At 44.0% G+C, this 16,869-nt stretch overlaps 1 protein-coding gene across 1 annotated transcript in view; it reads right to left on the reverse strand.

The window, feature by feature from the left end:
- The window catches only part of LOC106568508 (macrophage mannose receptor 1), a 34,961-nt gene continuing 18,092 nt past the window's right edge, over positions 1–16,869 (reverse strand). The window contains exons 14-49 of the mRNA XM_014138928.2: positions 16,724–16,868; positions 15,368–15,412; positions 14,964–15,131; positions 14,714–14,833; positions 14,013–14,123; positions 13,897–13,929; positions 13,221–13,355; positions 12,927–13,073; positions 11,545–11,679; positions 11,272–11,426; positions 10,922–11,066; positions 10,771–10,825; positions 10,497–10,563; positions 10,252–10,385; positions 10,097–10,140; positions 9,578–9,751; positions 9,279–9,433; positions 9,038–9,151; positions 8,735–8,850; positions 8,345–8,496; positions 8,047–8,252; positions 7,243–7,642; positions 6,942–7,111; positions 6,747–6,817; positions 6,545–6,645; positions 5,404–5,523; positions 5,173–5,310; positions 4,917–5,071; positions 4,647–4,746; positions 4,290–4,525; positions 3,974–4,160; positions 1,993–2,241; positions 847–1,029; positions 700–756; positions 446–591; positions 1–175 (exon numbers count right to left, since the gene is read on the reverse strand). Coding sequence (XP_013994403.2) covers positions 131–175; positions 446–591; positions 700–756; positions 847–1,029; positions 1,993–2,241; positions 3,974–4,160; positions 4,290–4,525; positions 4,647–4,746; positions 4,917–5,071; positions 5,173–5,310; positions 5,404–5,523; positions 6,545–6,645; positions 6,747–6,817; positions 6,942–7,111; positions 7,243–7,642; positions 8,047–8,252; positions 8,345–8,496; positions 8,735–8,850; positions 9,038–9,151; positions 9,279–9,433; positions 9,578–9,751; positions 10,097–10,140; positions 10,252–10,385; positions 10,497–10,563; positions 10,771–10,825; positions 10,922–11,066; positions 11,272–11,426; positions 11,545–11,679; positions 12,927–13,073; positions 13,221–13,355; positions 13,897–13,929; positions 14,013–14,123; positions 14,714–14,833; positions 14,964–15,131; positions 15,368–15,412; positions 16,724–16,868 — 4,914 coding nt within the window. The 3' untranslated portion in view covers positions 1–130. The remainder of the gene's footprint in view (positions 176–445; positions 592–699; positions 757–846; positions 1,030–1,992; positions 2,242–3,973; positions 4,161–4,289; positions 4,526–4,646; positions 4,747–4,916; positions 5,072–5,172; positions 5,311–5,403; positions 5,524–6,544; positions 6,646–6,746; positions 6,818–6,941; positions 7,112–7,242; positions 7,643–8,046; positions 8,253–8,344; positions 8,497–8,734; positions 8,851–9,037; positions 9,152–9,278; positions 9,434–9,577; positions 9,752–10,096; positions 10,141–10,251; positions 10,386–10,496; positions 10,564–10,770; positions 10,826–10,921; positions 11,067–11,271; positions 11,427–11,544; positions 11,680–12,926; positions 13,074–13,220; positions 13,356–13,896; positions 13,930–14,012; positions 14,124–14,713; positions 14,834–14,963; positions 15,132–15,367; positions 15,413–16,723; position 16,869) is intronic.

Below are 16,869 nucleotides of genomic sequence, written 5' to 3' on the forward strand. Positions count from 1 at the left end.
TTAGAGATTGTTGTATTCATGCTTTATTTAAACAGACCTAAGTTATTGACATGGTGATTTCTTATACAAGAGAAACTGTGGCAATCATGGTTCATTACAAATATACAAAAACTGATCCAAATCCCATGTTTCATGTTTCCGATTCTCCTCCAAAGTTGGGGTTGTTAAAAGCAGGCTGCAATATAAGAACAAATCGTGTCATTTGAGGGAAGATTCATTCTTAAATTTGAACATTTGGAGAGTGTTCATGAATCCCTGTAAACCTCCTCACATGAACATCGCCCCTTATCTCAATAAAGATAAGAGGAACTAGGCAAGGATGTCTATTATCCCTGTTGTTATTTGCTTTGTTTATAGCTAAGTGCTATTTCCTCTCTGGTGCTCTGTTACCATCATGTACATATTTTATAGCAACCGTGGTTTCTTAAGCATAAGCTTCACTTACCACATCAACGCTCCTTCCCGTTCTTGTTGGGAAGCTGACGTCACTCAGCTTGACTCCCCTGATGCTGAAGACGTAATATAGCAGTCCAAATATCAAGGTGAAGACAACAATGGCCCCAATCACAGCCCCAGCTATCAGTCCTGCACCTGTTTAACAAAGGACAAAATATGAATGAATATTTTTATGATCTATGGTTTTCGGGAAAGAGCTATGCTTATTTTTTTTAAATGTTACAACTAGTATAGCAAACTTACTGCTAGCCTGGGGAGCATCAGTGGGAATGACTATACCACCACCATCTGTGGTGTAGTCTGCAGGAGAAATAACAGTGGCATTTACATCTGAAAATACTGCATCAATGGACCCTGTGCCTGTCGGTATCAGTTATACGGAGTACTCACATTGGCGGTGGCGACAGGCATATCCTCTCTTCTGCATACAGTTGTTATCATTCCATTGTCCGTCAGGGTACATCTCGACACAGTTCTCTCCTCCAACGTCTCCTTGGTGGAAGGCTTCGTTGGGCTCGTTAGGCGCCCAGTTTAGGAAAGCCAAGGGCTGCATGTCTGTCCAACTCCAGCCAACTGGAAACAGTTATATATATTAGTATAATGTTCGACACTTAGGTGAGAAAACAACACAGTGAAAAGTCAGTGCACAATGGGACTTGGGTCGTTCCACCAATTCGATGCCTTTTGAGAAGTGTAACTTTTGGTTTAAAAGTCTGTAATGAAGAGCACATGTTCAACTTAATAAAAAAACAAGTTTTCCTATCTCAAGAGGTTAATTAAAGGAATACTATAGTAAGTGTCTATTAAGTGCCAAATAAAGTAACACGGTTAACCGTAACTCTGTCATCTTAAATCAGCCATAAATCCTCTCGTGATAGGGGGAATGGAAGCTGGTTGTGTGCAACAGGGATTGGCAATTGAATGCAAGCTTCACCAAAAAAAATGTAATTGCTCAAACATTTCTAGCCTGTCTATCTATGGGTAACGGGGTTGACGTGTTATACTCGACCCGCTCAGTTTTTCACCACAAAACACCAGAAAATGGCAAAAAAAGAGTAGAACCATTTCACTTGCTTTTACGCTATGATTTGACTATTAGATGTTTAATGTTTCTATTGAACCAAATATGTAAAAGAATAGTTTCACCACATTAAAATGAGAGTTCAGGTCACGTAACAGGGTTGACCTTAAAATGAGTGACAGATGTAAATGAATCACTAATCACATTAAATAAATAATCATCTCCAGAAATGACTTTGTCAAAGCAACACAATAACTAGGTCTTTACAATAGAGAAATGTATGGATTAAGCGGTTTGAAATCTTCCTAGAAGTGACACAGGGCTGGTGGAGGGACCTGTCAAAATGCTGAATTTTGGCACTTTAGCAAGACTTTATTCATATTAAAAAATCTGATATATTGAATTCTCCATGGGTCTATTTTAAAGGGCACTTCAGTTAATATAACAGGTTTTTATTTCTACTTCAAATAATGAAGGAATGCAAAAGGCACGGTTTCGTGGAACGACCCACTTACAGTTGTTGTCCCTGGTCAGGCCGATCCAGACATTGTGTACTCGGGTGTAATTCATTTTCAAGATGAACTCCACGTCTGCTCTACTGTGGATGGACGCCAGGTCTCCTCTCACTGTTTGACAGTAGTGTCTTGCCTCTGGCCAGGAGATTCCCTGGGGCCCGTTGTATACAAAGTAGCAGTAGCGACCAAAGGGAACCCAGCCAAAAAGGCATTTCCCATCTCCGGGGGCTGGGGTTGGAGGAGGAGACTCTGAGGAGAGAGGAATATAAACATTTAGTATTTTAACAGGTGACATCTGCAATTATCGGAAACCTGTGGAAAATATAGTACACTTGTCAAGAGTGGGCTAGTTAAATTAGTTTGCTTATCCCATAAGAGTCTAAGCCCTGTCTAAGACGGGGGAGGGCGTTCTACTAAGCTATATGGAATTGTTTTAAGAAGGTCATACCAAGGATAATTTTGCTATTTGATTTAGAATTTTAATACCCCTTTGAAGAATCCAAAAAATATATAAAAAATGTTTCTGATTAAACATTTTATTTGCCCTTACTGCTATTAGCCCATACAAACGCATTGAATAACAGGTTCACTACATTGAACAACAGATAGTCCCCAAAGAATAATCTAAAGGAAGTTTGTTCTGAAGTGTTTGTCCAATATCTCAGAGATATAAGAAAAATCAGGAAACTTTTTTAAAATCTTTTTTATAATTTTTATAACTATCTAACCTCTTATTTTTGGAACTAAACATATTAGTGTGTATCCCAAACTCTTTGGGAAGCTTCAGACAGAAGTTGGCAGACCAAATTCAGACGAGTCCCAAAACGATTGTGGGGGTCGTAGAACAAAACGGAGAACACCATTGTGTTCGTGAGAGTCTCATCTTTTTCGGGATGTCTCATGGTCTGACAAACACCTCTCTAGCTCTGTCACATTTTACCGCAGATGCAGAAGAGCAACATAGGTGGATGCAGTGGATTGAGAGACAGATTTTAATGGGGATGTTTTCGTTATGCAAATCAGATTTCCGCAGGGGCGTGGACATAGACCTTAGGGGGTTATGCTGCAGTGGAGATGTAAAGTGCCTTCCGACTTTACAAATATTTCTATTTTGTGTCACTGGCCTACGCACAATACCCCATAATATCAAAGTGGAATTCTCTTTTAAGAAAGTTTTACAAATGAAGAAAATGTTTAAATAAAAATATTCTAAAACATGCATCCTGTTTGCAATAAGGCACTAAAGTAAAACTGAAAAAAAATTGGCAAACAAATTAGCTTTATGTCCTAATACAAAGCATTATGTTTGGGGCAAACCTGGGTATGCTTGTCATCGGCAAGGACTAGGGGGAAGAAAAAAAAATAGATATAAATAAACGAAATAGAGCTAAGCAAAGGCAAAATCCTAGTGGAAAACTTTGTTTCATTCTTTCCAACAGACACTGGGAGACAAATTCACCTTTCAGCAGGACAATAACCTAAAACTCAAGGCTACATATAACCTGGAGTTGTTTACCAAGACAACACTGAATGTTCCTTAGCGGCCTAGTTACAGTTTTGATTTAAATCACCTTGATAATCTATGGTAAGACTTAAAAATGGCTGTCTAGCAGTGATCAACAACCAACTTGAAGAATTTTTTAAGAATAATGTGAAAATATTGTACAATCCAGGTGTGCAAAGCTCTTAGAGACTTACTCAGAAAGACTCACAGCTGTAATCGCTGCCAAAGGTGATTCTAACATGTATTGACGGAGGGGTGTGAATACTTATGTAAATTAGATATTTCTGTTTTTCATTATCAATACATTTGCAAACATTTCTAAAAACATGTTTTCACTTTGTCATTATGGGGTATTGTGTGTAGATGGGTGAGATTTAAAAAAATATTTCATCCATTTTTGAATTCAGGCTGTAACACAACAAAATGTGGAATAAGTCAAGGGATATGAATACTTTCTGAAGGCTCTGTAGCTCCTACCTGAGGAGGTCTTGCAGATGTAGGCCTTAGCAGAATTACAATCGGTGTCGTTCCATGTTCCGTGGAAGATAGGGTCTGCATGCATGCTCACACAGCCCTCTGCTTTGTGGTTACTAGGCTCCCCAGGTCCCCAGTGAGTGAAGAACACTGGCCAGCCGTCTGTCCATGTATATGAACTGCTATCAACCTGCAGATACAACAAACCATCAACCAAGAGCACCCTGTCCACTTACCGTAATCAAACAAATGACAACTTCAAATGATCTTCGTTGTGATTAATGCCAGTTCAATTCTATAAAGAGGATTGGGCTAGTACCTTGCGTCTTAATCCAATCCATGCGTCTGCTTTGCCCTGGAGTATAGCCCCAGCCACAAAGGCCTGGTCGTAGCTCATGTCTACGCTGGCCAAGTTACCACCTTCCTGCTCACAGGCCACCTGAGCTGCCTCCCATGTCTTCGGTTCCTCCACCAGCTTGTAGCAGTTCTTATACCAGGAGACGTAACCAGAGGGGCAGGGGTTTTGAGTTGGAGCTGGCGGAGCCATACTGCTTGCTGTCGGAATTAAATTATAGAACTTTTAACAAAAGGTCACAAAAATCATTAAGCTACAAAGAGTGAGTTGTGTGCAAAAAAAAAAAAACGTTTGTTTTAAAAAAAAATTGTCAGCACTAACATTTCTTCATGGAGCAGACCCAGCTATGCTCCTCAGTGCACAAGTCATCATTCCAGCGTCCACTCACCAAGTAGTTATGGGTAATGGCGGTGCAGTGCTCCTGGGGGGAGGAAATAGGTCAAAGTCTAATCTTTGTGAAACTTGTAGCTTATTATCTCGTTTTAAACCGATCCAGTCTATGAGTGGAAAAACCTTAGAATCTTTGACATTCATGGTGACCTTCAAAAAAACCCTCATCTGAAGTATGTTGGAGCTGTGCATTATTCTCACCCGTCCTCCATTGTTGTTGGGTTCCTTGTCGGCCCAGTTGGTGTACAACACTGGACTCACACCATCACTCCAGCCAAACCCTCCCTCCACCAGGCTGTCTGTCAAGCCAATCCATGTTGGCAGCTTCAGATCCCTTAGATAGCTGGACACAAAGTCTGGAGAACAGAGGCCATTCAAATATAAAACCACCATGTAAAAAGTCAAAGGAACTTTGATCGACTGGATCTCTAAAGCTAGACTTTCTTCTGTAGCTTACCGTTCTCATATTGATTGTCGATGACAGCTAATTCTGCTCCTTTACTTTGGCACCAACTCCGAGCAGAGTCCCAGTTGGCTTTCTTCCCGTGCTTGTGCCCTTGGAACATGAAGCACTTGTTTCGGAACAGCATCCAATCTAGAACAGACAAAGACACTGGTTACTACTAGTGTTTAGGGGATCATTTCACAATCAGCACCTGTAGTATTAATGGGGATGTGTCTGCTGTACCCGCTGGGCAGTATCCCGTCCAGGGTTGGGTGGGAGGAGGAGGAGTGTGGTCTTCACCAGGGTATTTCTTACACAGGTAACCTGCATTGGTACGGGCGCAGTTGACATCATTCCAATTACCTACGAGACACAAGATGCAGAATATGTTGGACACAGGGCTCTAAATGAACCATTTTCAGTGGTAGAATGGTGCTCCCAAAATAAAAAAGTTAGAAGTACAACATAAAAGTTCGGAGCACAACAGAAAAGTTAGGAGCACAACAGAAAAGTTAGGAGCACAACAGAAAAGTTATTCTATTTTATTGAGATATTTCAAGTGTCTTTTTCATGCATTTCTAAATCAAGCCTGTGTTTTATGAACTCATTCTGGTTACATAAAAGCACCAGAAAATAAGATTTTTTAAATTGATTGAGATACAGCCTATATTAGGCCTATATAAAGTTCTAGCTACTTTCGTGCCTTAACCCCGTAAAAAGCCATTGTTTCTTATAAAAATCTAAAATGTTGATACAAAAACCTGTCATTGACATTCCAGTCATTTGTGGAATAGTAGGTTTCTACATCGTGTATTGAGATGCATCCAATTGAGAATTCTACACTGTCTCTTTAAGAGCGTCAAGTTCACTGCAATGATATGATTATTGATCTTCTGAAGAAGTATCCCTTTTCCTTTCTTTCCTCAAATGTTTGGATATGCTGCTAATTAAGTTTGCTAGCTAGCTAATGAATTTACATGACTGAACAAGGTGTCAACAAATTCCCGCGAGGGGTTTTGGTACAGCCTGCGAAATGGTTTAACGAACGTATAGACAATTCACGATAGGAAGAAAAGAAAACATTGAGTCGGCAATATATGGGTCATACATTATCTTTTTACCTGACAATCCGTTTATCGCTGTAGTAATGATGAAACAACAACAGTAACGAATCTGTGCGCACTTTTATCTCTAAGGCACTGGAAAACAACAGTACAATGAAGACTAATCATTATTATCTGGTTGATTCTTGTTGTAGGCACCGTAATGTCAGGTCGCACAGCAAAATATGCGACCAAAATTGTTGGATGGGAGTTGAATATTTTTTATTTCTATTTTTATTTTAAAAAAATTCTCAGAAAATTCAACCTGTTTACATCAGTACCTTGATGTCTGTTCATCTGGACACACTGTTCCTCCCCATTGGCATTATTAGGCTCTCCCAGACCCCAGAAAACATATGTGACAGGAGACCTGTCCACCCACCTGGGTAGGGGAACAGAGATCGGTGGTTAGCAGTCTTGACAATGTCCCACACCATATTATACAACAGTATGGGTAGTATCAATACAAAAAAAAAGACATACTGGTATTGGTCTGCTGCGATCCCAAACACAAGCATTCCAATCCATGATGATTCAGCCCGTCCCGTCCCAATCTGCAACGTCAAGAAACGTTACTGAGAGGAGCCGCCCACTGAGATGTTTGTAACATCTCCTGCACAACCGATAAACAAAACAAACAAACAACAACAAAGGTCTGCTTGGACAAGCATATCACACCATCGTGTTGATGTACGCCTGTTCATCTTTGTTTAAGATGGAGACCAGTTGAGCCTTCTCATCGTAGCAGCGGGACATAGCTGTCTGGAAGTCTACTATGTCGGTGTCATTGTAGTAGTAGCAGATGCCATTGTTCTTCCTCCAGACAGCGTTGGTACCGCAGTCAGGTGCTGGAAAAGATACAAGCCAATTCTCAGGGTCATACAGGTCATAGAAACTTCTAGAACAAATCAATGATCATGACTCTATGGTGCTATCTTATGGTTTAACGGTGCGATCAGAGGTGCACTACGCTGGTTACCTGGAACAGGAGGAGGAGGTACTGGAGGAACGATGGGTTTCTTCCCCTTGGAGATCATGCAGATCCAGTCCTGATGGGCATCACAGTTGAGATCGTTCCACCAAGAGGACGTTCCATTTGAGTTGCTCACCATCTCTACACAGTCCTCACGACCCTCATGGTTGTTGGGCTCCCCATGTCCCCAGTTGGTGTGGCTCACAGGAGTAGCGTCACTCCAGTGGTAACCTCCATCTATAGGGTTGTGTTGCAGACCGATCCACTTGGACTTCCCCTTGGTGTGCGTGGACAGGAAGTTCTCTTCCTCCATGTTATGGATACTGACAAGGTCTGCCCCCCTGGAGGTACAGTCTTCACGGGCTGCGGACCAGCTCTTCTTCTTGGAGAAGTCCACCATGAAGAGCTACAACAAACATTTAGAGATTCAACCTGTAGCACTTCAGTTAACGCTATGTTGTTGTTTCTTCAGTTCATATAGTGTTTGAGGCTCTTTACCCTGTATCAGTTCAGATGAAGCTAGTCTGTATCTTTACCCTGTATTAGTTCAGCTGAAGCTAGTCTGTATCTTTAGCCTGTATCAGTTCAGATGAAGCTAGTCTGTATCTTTAGCCTGTATCAGTTCAGATGAAGCTAGTCTGTATCTTTACCCTGTACTAGTTCAGCAGTTCAGATGAAGCTAGTCTGTATCTTTAGCCTGTATCAGTTCAGATGAAGCTAGTCTGTATCTTTAGCCTGTATCAGTTCAGATGAAGCTAGTCTGTATCTTTAGCCTGTATCAGTTCAGATGAAGCTAGTCTATATCTTTACCTTGTAGCAGTTCCTGAAGTGTCGCTCAGCCGTCCAACCGTCCGCACAGTCCGGTGAAGGGGGAGGAGTTGGAGGTTTAGTGGGCGGGGTGATGTCAGGCCTTGGTGTCTCACACACGAATGGGAACACCTCAGTGCATGGCTTGTCATCCCAGAACCCACCAGTAAGGCCCGTAGTCATGCCAACGCAGGTTCCCGCATGGTTATCTGGAGGATCACAAAGACAATGGTAAACAATTCAACTGATATACTAACATGAAAATACTTCAGATTCGTTAATGGGTGTAAAATGACTGTACCTGGCTGGTTTCGATCCCAGTGTGTGAAGGTGAGAGGTGCTCCATTATCCCAGATGTAATCCACCCCTCCTGAATCACCACTGGCCCTCAGTCCAATCCACCACAAACCAGTGTATCCAGCCAGTTTCACCGTGAAGTGGGACTGTTCATAACTGGGAAAGACATCACAGATATTATATTCAACACCAATCAAAGACCAGCATTATAGACATCTTGAGGCATGCCAAGATTCGAAGGGTTTGTTGGTCTTGAATGTGATGCCCCTTTTGGATAAAAATAAAATGGACCAGCCGGTGTCCAACAGATTGAAGTACACCAGACTGATGATCTGTATCTGCCACAACATACACATAAACACTTCTTGTGAGATGCTGAGGTAATCACACTCACATGTCCCCAATGTGTAGAAGTTTGCTGTTTTGCTGCTCACAGAAAGCCTTGGCGTCTGCCCAGCTTCTGGCGGTCTCTTCCATCCAGTAACAGGAATAGCCATAGGCGTCCCAGCCCTATGACACACACACACACACACACACACACACACACACACACACACACACACACACACACACACACACACACACACACACACACACACACACACACACACACACACACACACACACACACACACTGATGTGGTGCTGCAGAGGGATAGCTATAGACAGGTACAGGTACAACAGGACAAGCACTCACCTGTGTGCATCCGTACACAGTGGGCATGACGGAGGGAAGCGGGTAGTGGGCTTTGGACATCTTGCATATATAAGTGTTCAGTTCTGTGCAGGGGACATCATTCCATCTACCAGTCTGTAATAAAGGAACATAAAACCGTTGGTTGGACAAGCGTCAGGTTAAAGTGACGATAACAGTAAGGTTAAGAGTATAGGGGTAATAGTGAAGAGTTAAGCATGTGAGCCCAAGCTAACCGTGTTACCTGATAAAACATCTCCACACAGTCCTCATTGAAGCCTTGATGGTTGTTGGGTTCTCCTGGTGACCAGTAGGTGAAAGTGACCCAGTGGTTGTCTGACCAGGAGAACAGGCCTGAGAAGCCCAGATCATTCAGCCCAATCCACACATCATTGGTGGCTACAAGGAAGACATATCAAAAGAAGTCGTCAGCTAAGCTTTCCAACAATAAGCAGCGTTTATGTTCCCCCATACGGACCCATACTTCCCCATACGGACCCATAGAGATCCATACTTTCCCATACGGACCAGGTGGACTCTTACCGGAGTAAAGGTAGCTCTCCAGCCAGCTCTGTTCTGTCATGGACTGAATGGACACCAGGTCAGCTCCCAGCTTCCTGCACTCTCCACGGGCTGCATGCCATGTCTTTTTATCTCCATAGGGCTTGTAGCAGAACTCCCCAAATTCATACCAGTCAGGCCCCGAGCATCTCAACTCTGCAAAGGAATCAAAGTAGGAGTTGAGACAACATGTAGCCTACAGCACATTCAATAACATTTTCTTTATTTAACTAGGCAAGTCAGTTAAGAACAAATTAGTATTTACAATGACGGCCTACACCGGCCAAAACCCGGACGACGCTGGGCCAATTGTGCGCCGCCCTATGGGACTCCCGATCACAGCCAGTTGTGATACAGCCCGGGATCGAACCAGGGTCTGTAGTGACACCTCTAGCACTGAGATGCAGTGTCTTAGACCGCTGCGTCACCCAGGAGCCCATATTAGTGTCCTTAGGTTACGTGATTGATGTCTGAGCATTGGTGTAGTCTAGTCTAACATACCTTCCTCTGCAAACTGGTATGATATTTGATAGTTCCCATCATACCTGTTGAAGGTCAAAGGTTACTATGTTGGTATTGGCTGCATGGTTTGGGTTCGTAATTAATTCATTCATTAATTTAGTGTAGACAGTGCCATGCAATAATGAGACACTCACTGCCTGGATGTGATGCCGTTCTTGGTGGAACCGCTGTAGAAGTTCTGGCCTGGTTCTTTCAACATAGTACAGTCTCCTCCGATATCATTCAGGATTACTCCTGCATGGATACCAGCTGCACAGATGTTGGAGTCCTTCGTGTAATGCAAGCACATATCAACATACATCAATATCCTCACATTCCTCACTCCAAATTTTCTGTTGAATCATTGGGAGTTGATGGTTAAATCACTTAATTCACTCACCCCACGATATACGATAGAGCCAAAAACAGTATATGGTAGTTGCGCACATCCTGCTGGGCAGTGTACACTGAAAGATACACAATGTGAAATTAGCTTCATGTATTTTCCATTCATGTCTTATTAAAATCCTATTTTGCCTCTACTTCACACTGCCTGCTCAGCTCAGACCCCAAATAACTTGACACAGTAGTCATCAGGATCTTGGCGTAGTGGTCAGGACCTAGGCAACTGAGCAGGCATTTTGGAGTAGAGGGCAGAAGTTGAAGGGACTTACGTCATACGATCATTTGCAAAGTTAAAGTTGGGCTTTGCATCACAGGACACAGCATCTGTGAAAAAAAACACCTCTCTCTGTATTCTGAGTGGACACAAAACATTTCTCAACAAAGAAATGCTAAAAGGTTAGCAAAACAGTTTTCGCCTACAGTCAGGTATACATCCCAGGATGTCAAAGCGAAGACCAGTCTGTCCGTTGAATTCCTGGGGAAGAATCCTGACATACTGGGCAGAGACAGGAGTGCCCAGAAGCTGTGTCTCTGGAGTGTTTCTGTCCATACAGCCTGTGAATACCTGGACAAATAGGAAGAACAAAGTGCAATTATGATCTGGAGTTTATAATCCAGCTATCCCAATATGGTGCATTGGACCAAAGACCTACAAATTGTGGGCTGGCTTCCCAGACACATATTGAGCCTGGTTTTAGACTGCTTTTTAGTCTAGGACTAGGCATAAACTGTGCCTGGGAATCCAGCCGTGAATGTTTGATGTGATTTACCCCTCCATCGTCTTTGTAGTCAGTCCATTTGCTTCCATCCATACTGTGCTGGATCTTGAATTTAGTCACCCAGTGATCTGCACCAGGACACCCCTGGATCACAACACCTGTGATCTTTTTGGCCTCACCCAGGTTCACCTGGATCCAGGAGTTTACTGTGGTGATGTCAGTGGAGAGGGAAATGAACGTGATTGAAGTTAATTTCTGGAAAAATCTAATTCTTTCACAAATACCAAATGTGAGATGAAGGAGGAGGTGCCAGGTGGAACGTACAGGGATTTGATGGCATCCAGCAAGAGCCACCTTTCAGACGAGCTCCGTTCGGACCATGTGAACTCTGTGAAGACGAGGCGGACAGCATGGAGTCAGTGACGTTACCATCCTCCACACCCAGTCCCCTCAGACACACTGAAAGATCAAAACACGACCACAAGAGGCACATCATGTAAATAAGTGCAGTAAAATAATGTAACAGTGATTCATGGTTTCAGTTTTTTGGGGGGTTGGGTTTGGTGGGGGTTCGGTCTGGTGGGGATTAGATCTGGTTAAGGTTGGGGTTGGGTCTGGGTCGGGTGGGGGTTGGATTGGATTGGGTTGGGTCTAGTTGGGTTGGGTCTGGTTGGGTTGTGTCTGGTTGGGGTTGGGTCTGGTTGGGGTTGGGTCTGGTTGGGATTGTGTCTGGTTGGGGTTGGGTCTGGTTGAGTCTGGTTAGGGTTGGGTCTGGTTAGGGTCTGGTTGGGGTCTGGTTGAGTCTGGTTGGGGTTGGGTCTGGTTAGGGTCTGGTTGAGTCTGGTGGGGGTTGGGTCTGGTTAGGGTCTGGTTAGGTCTGGTTGAGTCTGGTGGGGGTTGGGTCTAGTTAGGGTCTGGTTGGGGTTGGGTCTGGTTGGGTCTGGTGGGGTTTGGGTCTGGTGGGGTTGGGGTTGGGTCTGGGTAGGGTCTGGTTAGGTCTGGTTGGGTCTGGTTGGGTCTGGTGGGGGTTGGGTCTGGTTGGGGTTGGGTCTGGTGGGGTTGGGTCTGGTTGGGGTTGGGTCTGGTGGGGGTTGGGTCTGGTGGGGGTTGGGTCTGGTTAAGGTCTGGTTGAGTCTGGTTAGGGTTGGGTCTGGTTGGGGTTGGGTCTGGTGGGGGTTGGGTCTGGTTGGGGTCTGGTTGGGGTTGGGTCTGGTTAGGGTCTGGTTGGGTCTGGTGGGGGTTGGGTCTGGTTAGGGTCTGGTTGGGTCTGGTGGGGGTTGGGTCTGGTTGGGTCTGGTGGGGGTTGGGTCTGGTTAGGGTCTGGTTGGGTCTGGTGGGGGTTGGGTCTGGTTGGGTCTGGTTGGGTCTGGTGGGGGTTGGGTCTGGTTAGGGTCTGGTTGGGTCTGGTGGGGGTTGAGTCTGGTTAGGGTTGGGTCTGGTTAAGCTCTGGTGGGGGTTGGGTCTGGTGGGGGTTGAGTCTGGTTAGGGTTGGGTCTGGTGGGGGTTGGGTCTGGTGGGGGTTGGGTCTGGTTAGGGTCTGGTTGGGTCTGGTAGGGGTTGGGTCTGGTTAGGGTCTGGTTGGGTCTGGTGGGGGTTGGGTCTGGTTGGGTCTGGTGGGGGTTGGGTCTGGTTAGGGTCTGGTTGGGTCTGGTTGGGTCTGGTTAGGGTCTGGTTGGGTCTGGTGGGGGTTGGGTCTGGTTGCCTACCATTTTGCTCACAGCTGTACACCACTTCCAGGTATTTGGAGATTGAAGGGCAGGGGTCAGTTTCAGTATAGGCATACAAGAAGCAGAAAGGTCGGTTGTCACACGCCTTTCGTACCAAAGGCAGGATGCCATCTACAGTGCATGTTCCTGATAGGGATAACCAATGCGTTAGTAACATGGCTGTCTGAAGCACTGTATTAAGCCCAACACATAAATAATATTCCATTAGGAGTTAGTTGCTCTCATAGCTATAACCTATTTGAGTTTCAGAGGTAAAAGCAATTTGTTCTGAACCTGAAGCTCCTTCCTGGTGGGGGCAGATCTTGTCACTCTTGCGGCCAAAGAAAGCTGACTGAATGTTGATGACACTGTTGGTATCACAGTGGAGGACAGCACTGGAGTCCTCACAGATGTAAGCAGTTTCAAACCCTACAGGAGATCACAACCCGTACAAACACGGTCAACAGGTTTCAAAGACAGTGAAAAAGGAGTCTTCCAGACTCTTAAATCAGATTTAAAAAAAGGCAATAGTAAACATAGGCATTAAAAGTCCACAGTTTATTCCAGCCTTGACCATCCCAGGTAGAGAGCTTTCTAACTCACTTCTAACAGTAGAGGCATCTGAGATTACTGTGAACAAGGGAAATTGTTTAAAACTACCATTGAATAATGTGGCTGTTCTGATGGACGACGTGGTTTTATCTAACTCTACTACAGGTCAAACCCTCCTCGCCAAGTTTATTGGGGTGCCAGGTAGCCTAGTGGTTAGAGCGTTGGACTAGTAACCGTAAAGGTTGCAAGATTGAATCCCTGAGCTGACAAAGTAAAAATCTGTCGTTCTGCCCCCTGAACAAGGCAGTTAACCCACTGTTCCCCCGTAGGCTGTCATTGAAAATAAGAACTTGTTCTTAACTGACTTGTCTAGTTAAATAAATGATTTATCTATAAGAGCAGGGTTCATTTATCTTACCATCGTGGGGTGGAGGAGAAACTGGTGTGTTTCCTGAAAGAAACCATGGAAGTAGGGTTTAAAAATAACATTTAAAAATGTTCAAAAACACAACCATCTGTACAGGACCAGGTCACCTCTACGCTTGCATATGTATCCTCTATTGTAATCACAGTTGTCATCGTTCCAGTAGCCGGTGTTGATAAGCATGGAAAGGCAATCCTCTCCTCCATAGTTATCTGGGTTGCCTGAGTGGGGCAAAGAGGAGGTAGAGAAATGTGATGCATGGTATTTGTACCACCTCGCCACTCGGGGGAGTCACCCCTCTAAAATACATGCAAAAAAATATACCAAAATAAAAAAATAAGCATTACCTGTGTTCAAGTGGATAAGCCATAAGACTGCTGGATAAGCCTTATGGATAAGACTTATGGATAAGCCATAAGACTGCTGAACAGCTAATCAAATGGTTACCCGGACTATTTGCATTGACCCCCCCCGCCCTTTTTTTACGCTGCTGTTATTCCCTGTTTATTATCTATTATCTATGCATAGACACTTTACCCCTACCTACATGTACATATTACCTCAATTATCTCAACTAACCTGTACCCCTGCACATTGACTAGGTACCGGTACCTCCTGTATATAGCCTCATTATTGTTATTTTAATGTCTTACTTTTTTTTTTCCGTTTTTTTGTATCTCTCATTTTTCTTAAAACTGCATGGTTGGTTAAGTGATTGTAAATAAGCATTCCACTGTAAGGTTGTATTCGGCGCATGTGATATATACAATTTGAATTGATTTGATGTATCTGAAAGCATTAGGACTATTACCTGCGTTCCAGTGGATGTATCTGAAAGGAGAGCCATCAGTCCACTCCCAACCACCCTCTGTAATGGAGTCATGTCCGCCCATCCACACGGAGACCCCCGTAGGAATCAGCTGGACTTTCGCTGTTCATAAACACAACACATCACAGTACTAATCATTTGAATTGCCATTGTGAATAAACAACATTGTTGTAGTACTTTTATTTTTTTGTTTTACTGAGAAGATTAATAGCACTTTTTAACCCATCTGTACATTGAATGAAGGCCTGCTCAAAGGGCTCGGTGATGCTGAGAAGGTCCCCTCTCTGGTTTACGCAGTCGGCACGTGCATCAGCCCAGTTCCTCATGGACAGGTAGTTAAACAGGTAGCAGTATTCATTGAACGGGTCTGACATCCAAGAGCCACACTTCTCATTCCAATCTGCAGGAAAAATCGGATGATATCTTTTGGAATAGGTTAGGGCTTAGACTACAGCCCTGTCTTACGACACACTCTGAAAAAAATAAACCTGTTTGTTTTGCATTTTAACTGCACAAAAATAAATGTGTGTGGTTAAAATGGCCAACTGTCAAACTGATTTCTTGTTGGAAATTGCAAGTGAGAGATTTTTGAGAGGCAAAGAATGGTAAACTGAGGAGAGAAGCTGCTCCTTTTACCTGGCCCCGATGTGGGAGGTATGAGTGGGGGTCCTTGACCTTTTTCTGAGGATTAGAAAGACAGTTGAGTGATGAACATTCTGTGGTCAACAGGCATTTACTTTTGAACAGTGAGCCAATATACAGTGCCTTCGGAAAGTATTCAGACCCCTTGACTTTTTCCAAATTTTGTTACGTTACAGACCTAAAATTGATTACATACAACAACAAAAAACTCAGCAAGCTACAGGGGAAGGGCACCAAAACATTTCTGCAGCATTGAAGGTCCCCAAGAACACAGTGGCCTCCATCATTGTTAAATGGAAGAAGTTTGGAACCACCAAGACTCTTCCTAGAGCTGACCGTCCGGCCAAACTGAGCAATCGCGGGAGAAGGGCCTTGGTCAGGAAGGTGACCAAGAACCTGATGGTCACTCTGACAGAACTCCAGAGTTACTCTGTGGAGATGAGAGAACCTTCCAGAAGGACAACCATCTCTGCAGCACTCCACCAAATCAGGCCTTTATGGTAGAGTGGCCAGATGGCAGCAGCTCCTCAGTTAAAGGCAAATGACAGCCCGCTTGGAGTTGGCCAATAGGCCCCTAAAGATTCTCAGACCATGAGAAATAAGATTCTCTGGTGTGATGAAACTAAGATTGAACAATTTTGCCTGAATGCCAAGTGTCACGTCTGGAGGAAACCTGGCACCATCCCTACGGTGAAGCATGGAGGTGGCAGCATCATGCTGTGGGGATGTTTTTCAGCGGCATGAACTGGGAGACTAGTCAGGATCGAGGCAAAGATGAATGGAGCAAAGTACAGAGAGATCCTTGATGAAAACCTGCTCCAGAGTGCTCAGGACCTCAGACTGGGGCAAAGATTCACCTTGCAACAGGACAAAACGCCTAAGCACACAATCAAGAAAACACAGGAGTGGCTTCGGGACAAGTCTCTGAATGTCCTTGAGTGGCCTAGGCAGAGCCCGGACTTGAACCCGATGGAACATCTCTGGAGAGACCCGAAAATAGCTGTGCAGCGTAGCGTCATACCCAAGAAGACTCGAGGATGTAATCGCTGCCAAAGGTGCTTCAACAAGGTACTGAGTAAAGGGTTTGAATACTTGTAATACATGTAAATGTGATATTTTATTTTTAATACATTCGCAAAAATTTCAAAAAATCTGTTTTTGTTTTGTGGGTGGTATGGTGTGTAGATTGATCAGGGGAAAAACTAATTTGATCAATTTTAGAATAAGGCTGTAAAGAAACAAAATGTGGAAAATGTCAAGGGGTCTGAATACTTTCCGAATGCACTGTATGTATATTTATTTTACAAAGAACATTCCCTCAATGGGAAATGGTGAAAGGACAAATCATACCTTTTCTGCAGACAAATTCTAATGTGGAGGTACAGAACTCATCGTTGAGTAGCCCTGCTTCGTGGTGGTTGAATCCCCTAATATTGGAACAATCCTCATTGCCCTGCCAGTTATCAGGCTGGTTGGGCGCCCATGGTAGAAAGTCC

This window comes from Salmo salar, chromosome ssa13 (assembly GCF_905237065.1).
Source record: "Salmo salar chromosome ssa13, Ssal_v3.1, whole genome shotgun sequence".
Taxonomy (NCBI): Eukaryota; Metazoa; Chordata; class Actinopteri; order Salmoniformes; family Salmonidae; genus Salmo; species Salmo salar.